Source organism: Lynx canadensis, chromosome F2 (genome assembly GCF_007474595.2).
Source record: "Lynx canadensis isolate LIC74 chromosome F2, mLynCan4.pri.v2, whole genome shotgun sequence".
Classification (NCBI taxonomy): domain Eukaryota; kingdom Metazoa; phylum Chordata; class Mammalia; order Carnivora; family Felidae; genus Lynx; species Lynx canadensis.
The window spans coordinates 43,529,135-43,539,924 of NC_044320.2; the positions used below are offsets into that span (position 1 = coordinate 43,529,135).

The window sequence follows — 10,790 nt, forward strand, 5'->3', positions numbered from 1 at the left end:
CATATAAAATCTGTATTATTATATATAAATTATATACGTATGTGCAGGTGTGTGTGTGTGTATTTTTTCTAAGTTAAATACTCAGGAGGCAGGGGCTTCTGTATTTTACATTTTTTATAATCCTGTGGTCATAGGTATCTTTCTTGAAGCCATAAAAAATTTAAATGTTGAAAACCTCTTTGGGTATAACAGAAATATCTAGTTTTGGTTATAAAGAACTTGACGAAGTCCCCTGTAAACGTTTTCACTTCGTAGACTGAAACTTCATTCTTCAGTCTATACCTTTGGACATCATAGTCAGCAAGCAGAATGCTAAATTAATGACAGATGCACTATTTGGAGAAGTACCAGGTGTAAATAATTTTTAAAACCATCTATTTATTATAAATACATTTTCAAATGTCCCTATCAAATTTAATATAAATCTAGAGGTAATATTCTCTAAGAGATAACAGGAGTTGAATTGAAATGGAACACATTTAACCAAGAAGTTATACAACAAGTGAAGTAGGGCGATAAATCCCCACTCTAACGTTGACTCTTAGGTATGTATTTGAATCTGTAATGGGGCGCCTGGGTGGCGCAGTCGGTTAAGCGTCCGACTTCAGCCAGGTCACGATCTCGCGGTCCGTGAGTTCGAGCCCCGCGTCAGGCTCTGGGCTGATGGCTCAGAGCCTGGAGCCTGTTTCCGATTCTGTGTCTCCCTCTCTCTCTGCCCCTCCCCCGTTCATGCTCTGTCTCTCTCTGTCCCAAAAATAAATAAACGTTGAATCTGTTTTATGACAGACACATCATCCAGAGTAAAACATATGTGTATGAAAAACATTTGGGTGAAGACAATCCTTTTTTAATTTTTCCCCCTTGCACCCGAAGATTATTATAGACCATATATAAAACAATAAATGACTTTTTGGCTTCAAATCTATCATCTTCCAATTTCTCTTTTGATTCTTCTTATAAATTTGTTTTGTAACCCTGAGTGGAAGCATTTGATGTGTCACCATTTTCATTGTTCTGAACTGTTTATATCTCAGCAGGAGTAATGACATGAATAGTTTGACTGTTCAGATGTGAAATCAGAGTGAACACTTGTCAACGCTTTTTCAACAAAATTAAATGTTGCTAATTTAAAATGGGTCAGAGTAATATTTTTCTGTATTTTATTCATTCTATAATTTAAATTTAGATCATTTGATGTACATTTTTACAATTGGCTCATTTCTGGATCATTAAACCTTATCATCAAATAATATTTATTAAGCTTCTGCATGTTCATAGATCCAGAATGACTGCTATATGATAGCAGTTAAGAAAATAACATACACTGACTCTTTTTTTAAAAAAAGAAACACATAGCTCTTCAGCTAAAGAAACACTTTTATGTATCTAATGAACACAAATAGAGTGTTTTTTTCATTACTCCCATCCATATGACTCACTTCTTCCTGCCATTTCTAATTCTAAAAATCTATATGGAATTTTAAGGGCACTTTTGGATCATTAGCAAATACATTAATATTTGCACATAATTTTTTATAATATACTATTGTGTAGATGAACTGCTTTCAGATTTATTTCAGTGTGGGGAAGATGTGGAAGCTAAAGTTAGAAGTTGTATTACTTACATAAAGGAGATACAGGGGAAAGATTTGGAAAGAAACCAGTCATGAAGGAAAAGGAGTAAGATGGAAACAAGGCAAACTAAGGAGAATGTAAAAGAGAGATTATATGGTCATATGCTAACTCCCATAGAGTGACAGATTGTATTTGAGACCCACTGACCCAGTTCTTAATTAAAAGTTTGGTTAACAAAATAGTGTATTATTCTAATGAATGCTTTTGTTAGTGTTGTTTGTTGTTGTTGTTAAATCTATTTTCTTCACAGGTTATGTAACTCATTAGTTACATACAGGTTACACACAAACTCAGTTTTGTTATTCATTAGTGGTGACATCAAATGATATACAAAAAAGGAAGTTTGGTGATACTAACTTAATTTTTATTCATCTTTGGTAATGAAGTGTGGTAAAGGAGATTGAAACTATTATCTGAATGTAGCTAACCTACATATTTATCTAGCAGTATTTATTTTGTCCTCTATTAAGAACAAACAAAAGTTAAATATGCATTTTTCTAATGAACTCAGTGACTAAAAGTTAAGTACTTACAGATTCTTTCTTAGTTTCTTATTCACAGAAAACTTGAGGATATTCCTCAAATTGATTATTTGGAAACTTAATATATCATTAATAAAATAATTTGTAATGAGCTCTTATTCTTCATTTAGGAAAATAAAGTTAGCTTTACCTATTAATGGGACCTTATGTATACTCATTTGCCCATTTGTTCTTAAATGCTTCCAAAAGGCTTACTGTCTTTACTTTAAACATCTTACTCTCTCAAATAAGTTTTTATCTTTTTAGCTCTTCACTACACACCAAATCAAAGATGTCTGTTGACTCTTCTTCCTTTAAAATCAAGGGAGGAGGAGAGGTTGACCTTAGGGTGACAAGTTTATGGCTTCCATAACTGGGAGCTACTTTTCAACTCCGTGTCCCAGGTTTACTGTATTTAAACATTCTTGGACATTTCAGATGGCTGTTAAACTTGAATTATATATAAGCATAACTCATTGCCTGAAATTATTTCTTTTTAGGTAAACAAGATTATAAAAAAACCAAACCTATTTTACGAGCAACCAAATTAAAAGCAGAAGCAAAGAAAACAGCAATAGGCATAAAGGTACCTGTATTTGGTAACTTTAAAGTTTGATATATGCATGCCATTTCATTTTCTAAAACTGGATTGCATGAATGTTGAATTCTAAATGTTTTATGACATTTCAAAATCAAAGTCCAATGCCAGAATTGAAGGTTTTTATAAAGAATTTGCTTAATGGGAAACATCATTCCAATTCTGAGACTTGACTTGGTCTTAAAATAAAACACAATGTCGCATAAGGGAACCAGTTATACTTAAAGTTGAAATTTATTTTTTCTCTAGCTACTGTGTATATTGTTCAAACAGTTCAGTGATTTATGTGGCCTGAATAAAAAAATTTCTTTCATTTTCAGTAAGTTTACTTTTATGGTTATTGAAATTTTAGTTATAATTATATATACTTAGATCATTCATGTGTGTAATTTTACTCTGTGCATTACTATTGTTGCCAGTACTCTCTATTATAAAATTCTAATGATGTCCCCAAACTTGTTCTTTTAGAAAATCAGTGTTTTAACTGCTTAAGAGGGATAAATGCATCTGAGAATGATGTTAGCAGATACTAATCCAATGTGTTAGCACAATGAAGTTCAACAAAATTACATGTACATTATTACTCATGTCCATTTTTTGCCAAATATTTAGAGGTTAATCAAACTGTAAATACAGAAATTAACTTGACAGTTGTGCTGTCAAATGTGCAAAATTAAAGTGACTAGTATATATACTTTATTTAACTATTAAAATGTTAAAAAGAGATTTTGGTTTTTATCTGGCAGATGAAAAATCAATTTTTCTAAGTTATAGCTTATAGCAAATGCCAAGGTATTACTACCAAGCCGTAACAGCTGTTGAACTGCCAGATGATATATTTGGTTGTCTTCCAGAATTTGCTATTATGATCACGAAACACTGCCTTCTTTTTACTCCTGATTGCTGATTTTGATCAAGCATTGCCGTGTGATACGGTATGTTTTCACAACAACAATCTCAGTTAGTGCTGTTGTGTCAGTTTTTAATGAAAAAAGTGAATTGCCTTTTTGTTTAAAAGAGAGATGATTAATCTTTTGGAGTTTTCTTCTAATTTCACATGAAATTTTATTCATCTGTAAAATTATTTCTGTGACATCATCTTTCTAAAAGTAATACCTGGGTTTGTTTTGTTTTTGTTTTGTGGGTTTTTTTGTTTGTTTGTTTGTTTGTTTTGTTTTGTTTTGTTTTGTTTTGTTTTACAATTAGTTACCTGATGGTTGTCTCTTGTAGTGAGAGCATTATTTGTCATTTTTCACCAAGGCACTTATGTTCCTCACTTTTATCTCTCACAATGCAGTGTTTTGGTTTCTTTTGTTTTGTTTTGTTTTGTTTTGTTTTGTTTTAAAGAAAGATAATGGTGTAGCAAAATCCACTTGTGGCACAATATAATGAGCAACTGCAAATTCGAATTTGAGATATAGTGCAACCACTCATTTACTAATATATGCACATCCTCTTTTGTTTTTTCTTATAGTTTTTGTTATTATTTCAATTTGAGGGAATGACTTTAGTATGAGATAAATCTACCTTACAGCACAATTATCTAATATCTTTTTATAAACCATGTAGAATATAAGCAAATTCTTTTTATGAGAAAAAAAATTTTCTGATTTCATTTATGATTTAAAGTATGTACAAAAGAACTTCTAACTGACATCAGAACATAGCTCCTTTTCAATAAGCTAGCATATCATTTTGATTTGTAAACCTTTGGTAAACAAAACCCTTAACTTTAAGCATTGTTTACTTTGCTTGAAAAATTATTTGAAGAGCCCATTAAAATGATATGAAACTTTTTAGAATCAGAACCATGGAGGTGTTTTACATTTCAGATCTGGCATACTAATTAGTTTGCCCTGTCAAACTTTGATTGCCTTGTCATTTTAGCATAGGATTTTAAATAACGAAGTTTCTTTCAGCAATTGCCATTTAATGCTGTTTAATTTCCCCAGTGAGTGATTTTATCCATATTGATAATGTCAGAGAAGCAACTAAGGACTAATGAACATCAAACATGTTTGACTCTTATCTCGTTGATATAGGATGACCATAATAGTACAATATTTTATCACTTTACTACTTATTTTTAGAATGAATCCTAGTTAGGCTCTTAAAATAATTTAAATCTATAGAAAATATGAACAGATGCATGGAAAAGAAAAATAACAGCAATATCAACACTGAACACAGAATAAAGAGCCCTAGGATCACATTCTTCTTGCCTCTTACTATTACCATCGTCTCGCCAGTCTGAGCTGGCATATTTGCAAAATGGTGAATATACCATTCCCTCACAGGGATGTCAGGAGAGTTAAATAACACAATGAGAGCACTTAACATTGAACCTAGTGCACAGAATTCACTGTGAATGGTTAGCTGATGGAGAAGATATTTCTCTGAATTAGCCATTACTGGTTTGTACAAATAAGACTTCCCTTGGGTGTTTGTCATTGGCCTTCAGATCCCCTGCTTCAACTAAGTCTGTATTGTGTCATTATATTATATATTATAAAATGTTCTCGGTTTTGCTTTGGAGATACCAAGATTACTGTTATAAAGTTTTCAAAGTATTGCATCATTTTAATATACTTTATGTATAGATTATATAAATCTTACTCAACCCTTCATTATTTATTTAGAAATGCTGTAAGTATTACAGTGTTGTAGAACCTGTAAGAAAGAAAGATGAGTAAGACAGGAGATTTCCTTACCATATAAAATCAACAATATTGATTGAGAAAACTGGGACCAGCGATATAAAGAGCTACACAATGTAGTCTTTATGCTCAAAGACTTTTAGCACTTTTTTGTAAATGTATGTTTGGTGACAGAAAATGTTTTGAGAGACCAGTAATGATTTAGAATAAGATGTGACTATTACTGTGTCAAAATCTAGAATTAATTTCTTTTTAGAAGCTATTTTATTTCCTATGTCTTACCAATGTTAACAAAATGTTATAATTTATGACCCAGTATGAAATGAGTGCCACCTAAAAAATATTTGTACAACTAATATTTGCTATTTGGTTGATGTTCAGTTAGATTATTTTTCAAGAACTACAACATGATTAAAGTTTTTTAGAGTGTAAATACCCATGTTTTCTAGTATTTAGGAGGAAAAAGATAATTTATATGTGTTTGTTAATTTGTTTAAATGGCTTATTTGAAAGGTATAATCATAATAAAAGAATAAGGATCAAAAATGTAATTTATCTGTTACACAAATAAAATATTCGAGTGTCAACCATATCCTGCGAACAACCTCTTGGGATGAGCCATCTGGAAATGTTAGTTTTTTGTTTTATTTTGTTTTGTTTTGTTGGTTATTTCTGATGTAAAACTAAAAATGGCCAGGAGGTGGAGGGTCATAAATGCCTACAGGTCTGTAAGTTATGGTTAGTGTCACCAGCACCCTGAAAGCAGTATTTTCAAATTTTACCATTGTTTTAACCCTTTACACATCCAGTCCCCACAATGCTCATATCCTCAACAGAATAGGGACATTAAAAAAAAAAAAAATGATGCAATTCCTCTCCATTCCTAGCCCAACCTCCTGCCCCATATATTCAATAGAATTAATTGAATTAATGGATCCTCTGAAGTTGTATTCTATGAATGTTCTCTGCTTTCTACCCTTAAAACCCTTTTTCATGCCTCTGGATAGTCTGAAAATGTATAGTGGAGATGATAAAGAGTTGTTTGAAGGGACAAGGAGCAGTTGAAAAGCAGCAATTAGAGGTGATTATCAAATGAGATGGAGATGATGGCCTCCAATCAAGAGTAAAAACTACATTCTCGCTTTAAGCTTGTGCGGACGGTGACTGCTGTTGGACAATTTTGTTGTCCACTATACAGAACAGATGGAGTTTGCAGTTGTGTGTCACTTGTTTATTACAGCCTCTTAAAATTAGTAGCTGTGTAACCAGATGGGTCTGGGAGCACAGCTGTGGGTATAAGAATATAAATGAAACCTGTCTGATGCTGCCATGCCCTTTCGAGATGCCAGTGTTCCAACTGCAACAAAGAAAAACTCACTTTCATTTGACATTATATTGATGTATCAGATTTAAAAAAATCAAATCTTACAAAAACAGTTGACACTGACTCTGTCAACTCCATGATTCTCATCAATTGCTTATTTTCATAGTTTGGAAATCTAAATCAACGTAACTTTGAAGCTAAATATCTGTATAAAGCACCCATTTGTAATTTCAACATCCAGGTAAAAATTTCGTGTTTATTCTAAATCAAATTCATTTTAATGTTTTTAAAGTTTATTAGGGGGCGTATGTTGAGTTATTAATTGTACATTCTGATGAAATGTAAAATATATTCATGTAAATGCAAATAAACTGCTTCTCCATAAAACAATGCCAGGAATGGGTGTGATACACAATTGAAAATTAGAAAGGCATATTAGGCTCTTTAGGGTATGAAATGGGCATTAGTTGCTCTTTTTTCTCTTTTTAGCTAAATGATATGGTAATATTGAGAACATTTCTTAATGGTGTGTGTGTGTATACAACATAGTACATACCATATATTTCATTATACATGAAGTTTATAGACTTTTTAAGAGATAATGGGATTTTTGCCATAATACATACAGTAAATTTTCGACCTCCATTTTAATTAACTAATATGACCCACACCAAATCACCAGATGAAATATTCAGAATCACCCTTCACAGTTCTGATAAATTACACTGTGTCATCCTCCATGAGCTAAAAGTACTGTTTTGTTTCCCCACATTATAAACTATAGGATTTAGAGTTTAAAAATTAGAGTTTCAACAAAATAATATTTAATAAAGATTTGCAGAGACATTAGTTAGAAACTGGTTGTAATAGGAGTTTCTTCCCGTTAGAAAAAGAAAGATAGATGTTTTAAAAATCTGTGTCCAAAAGCTATAACTAATAACAAATGTATTGAAGTAGTAAATAAAATTAGGCCTACTCCACTAGAGAACAGGCAAACTGTGAGCATGAACCACACTGCTTGCACTGGCGTCTTCATATCCAAAGTATGCAAATATTAAAATTACAAATTTTAATTTTGCTATGAGAAAAGCACAAACAAATTAAATGGAAATAATAGTAGGAATGAGTCACCCACTGATGTACTTGTCATTGCAGTGCGTGTTGTCAGGTACAAAATAAGATACTTTACTTCATGACAAGAAGTGATAATCACAAAGAATGTGATTATTAGGTTCAAACTATTATTCTAGATGATGGAATTATATGGTGATTTTATCTGATGAAACTCATAACATTAACCAATCTCTTCATCAATTTCAACCCTACTTTTTTTTTTTTTCTTTTTTCCTCCTCAGGAAGTTGGCCTCGTACTTGCAGCTATATTGGCCCTCCTACTGGCTTTCTATGCTTTCTTTTATCTCAGACTGTCCACAGATGTTGACCCTGCTCTGAAACCAGATGAAGATTAGCTGAACAGCAATCAATGCATTGAAGGGAAATAATTTCATAAAAGCACCCCTTGGGACCAATACTTTCTAAAGTACTGAAACTGGAACATCTTGGATTCTTTCTGCTGGTATTTTTAGTTTTCAGAAATATCTTTTTAAATAGTTGCATAGGATATCAAGAAAAGAACCTTACCTAGCAATGTAGTATAATGTATGCTCCCGGATACTTTTATAAAAATCTTTGTACTTTGACAGGCAACCTATTCATGGTGCGTTTAGATAAAATGGAAAACAGATCCCAAATTCTTCGGATGTCTTAGCCAATTTATGTGTATAACTTCATCGCTTAGAGATTACTAAATCTATTTTTGTTCCATATACATCATAAGTAAAAGTATATATCCTCATTTACAGAAACATTCTCAAATCAGATTCAGAGCCTAAGAAGGAATAAAAAGTCATGGGGAATTTTTCATTTTACAAAGAAGCCCTGCTTTCTTTCCAGACATATTTTATATCATTAGAGGAACTATCTGCACATACATCTACAGTAATCTTTTTCCTTCTTTGCCAACTGTTCAGTGCACATGTGCTCCATCAGAAATGGCACCTGGATGACAGAAGCTCAAAGAGTCACATATGTCTCTAAAATAGAGTTCCTTTCCTCCTGGGCTGTCTGAACTGGTGTAAATACAAAGTTCAGTTGATCTTGATTTTAATTAACTTATTATTCTATTAATATAAACTTGGAATTCTATTTTAATTATGTTGTTCTGACTGCTTGCAGTATCAGTTTGCCCCTCTTGTTAGGGAGATATGTAACAATCTGTCATTTAATTGTGCAGTTTTTTTTTTTTTTTCCACATAACAGTAACGAAGTCCTACCTACTCAGAATAATCTTGTTGGGTTGCCTCTTAAATCTGAACTATACGAAGTGGGTTTACAAAATTACATTTTGTCTCTTGAGAGTTAGTCAATCACAACTGTTTTGTGAAAAATAAATAATGAAAGAAAATGTATGCCTCACTACTCACATAGGTAATTTTTTGTTTATATAAATTTTCAAGATATTTTGCATTTGTTGGAGTATAATAATCAATGTATTCAATATTTTTACTGGTAATGGAGTTTTTAAAATAACTTTAGAACACACGAATACATAAAGCTTTGAAAATGGGAAAATATGTGTCCACAGCACATTTGTTAGCTACTACTACCTTACAGAAAGAAGCATAGAAAATTAATAGTTTGAAACATGTGCACAAAGGGTTTTATATCATATCCATTGTATTTATGAAGAGCAAATAAAATGTTAAGGTCGTTTTCATATTTGCCAAGAGAAGAAAGCCGTTGATAAATTCCCTAGATCTTCTTTGAGACTTTTGCAGATAGTTGACGATGACTGTATAGCATTATGTTCTGTAGAATTTTTTCAAGTAGCATAATTTATTTCATCAACGTGAAAACAGCCAAAAGTTCCAGGATCCTCACAGATCATTTATGCCAAACATCTGAGGGCAAAATTTAGCCAGTGTTATTTACTGGATTCTTCTCCTTGAAATCACAAACTCATGAGACAGACCAAGAGTTCTTATACACTCACCACAGCAGACCAATCCAAGTGGCATTTTTAGGAAAGGTTGCAGCATTTAATGCCATGTGGTATGTCTGTTCGTGAAGTGGGTGGCAAGGGAATATCCAAGCTGGCATTTTGGATATGATGGGCCTTTTCCTTTCCTGAGTGACATGCCACATGTCAAGAAATACTGCTTTTCCCTCACTCCTATCACATTTACGTGAACAATTTTCACTTAGTTCTTTTACCTCCCATATGGTGTTAAAAACAGTCATATCAAATAAAGATTATTTCTAATTTCAGTAGTAGTTTAAATGAGAAGATATATAATAATTTGTTTATTAGATACCTATCCAAGTGAGATATAACAGAATTCACAGTATTTAAAATAGGTGAATATACTCTTGGAAATGTCTGAAAATTCACTACTGTGGAAAAAAAAAATGTTACTGTCCCCTTCTGTTCTTGAGGTGTTCTTTTGAGGGGAAAAAGTTGTTTCTGATAGTAATAAATATTAGTTTATACATAGTATAATTACAGGCAGGTTTCATTACCTCGTTTCATCGATACCCTGAGTCTCTGGCTAGTCCATTTGTATAACTGACCTTACGACGGCTCCAGAGAACCACAAGTCCCAAAGGCTCGACACTGACTTTAATAAATAGCAGGTAAACAGAGACAACAATACAACACCGTTTTCATGAAATGCACATTTTTCATATTCGTATTGTCTGGGAAGCAGCCTGCAGAGAAATCCCAGGTTGAAATCTGGTTTGAATCTTTGAAGACAGGGAGGTGATATTCGGCCTGCATTTTCAGGGGACCACACTTCTGAACAGTGAGCGGTGTTTGGCATAAATCTGAGACTGGCACCAGACACAAATTTCAGGCATGGGTTTTTCTCCTCCAGTAATGCACTGCTCAGAGGAATTCAAAAGACAAGAACAGAAAAATTGAAGTTAGAATCTATTTGTTAACAGGGTCTGCAGGATAAATTTCAGCTAATACCGTAGACTTCACATCCAGCCTC

General features: G+C 32.7%; 1 protein-coding gene across 6 annotated transcripts in view; it reads left to right on the plus strand.

The window, feature by feature from the left end:
• The window catches only part of TRIQK (triple QxxK/R motif containing), an 84,092-nt gene extending 74,030 nt beyond the window's left edge, over nucleotides 1-10,062 (plus strand). For all 6 annotated transcript variants that reach the window (XM_032591914.1, XM_030304160.2, XM_030304164.2 and 3 more), the window contains 2 exons: nucleotides 2,657-2,742; nucleotides 8,091-10,062. In XM_032591914.1, coding sequence (XP_032447805.1) covers nucleotides 2,657-2,742; nucleotides 8,091-8,204 — 200 coding nt within the window. In that variant the 3' untranslated portion in view covers nucleotides 8,205-10,062. The remainder of the gene's footprint in view (nucleotides 1-2,656; nucleotides 2,743-8,090) is intronic.
• The last annotated feature ends 728 nt before the right edge of the window (nucleotides 10,063-10,790 follow it).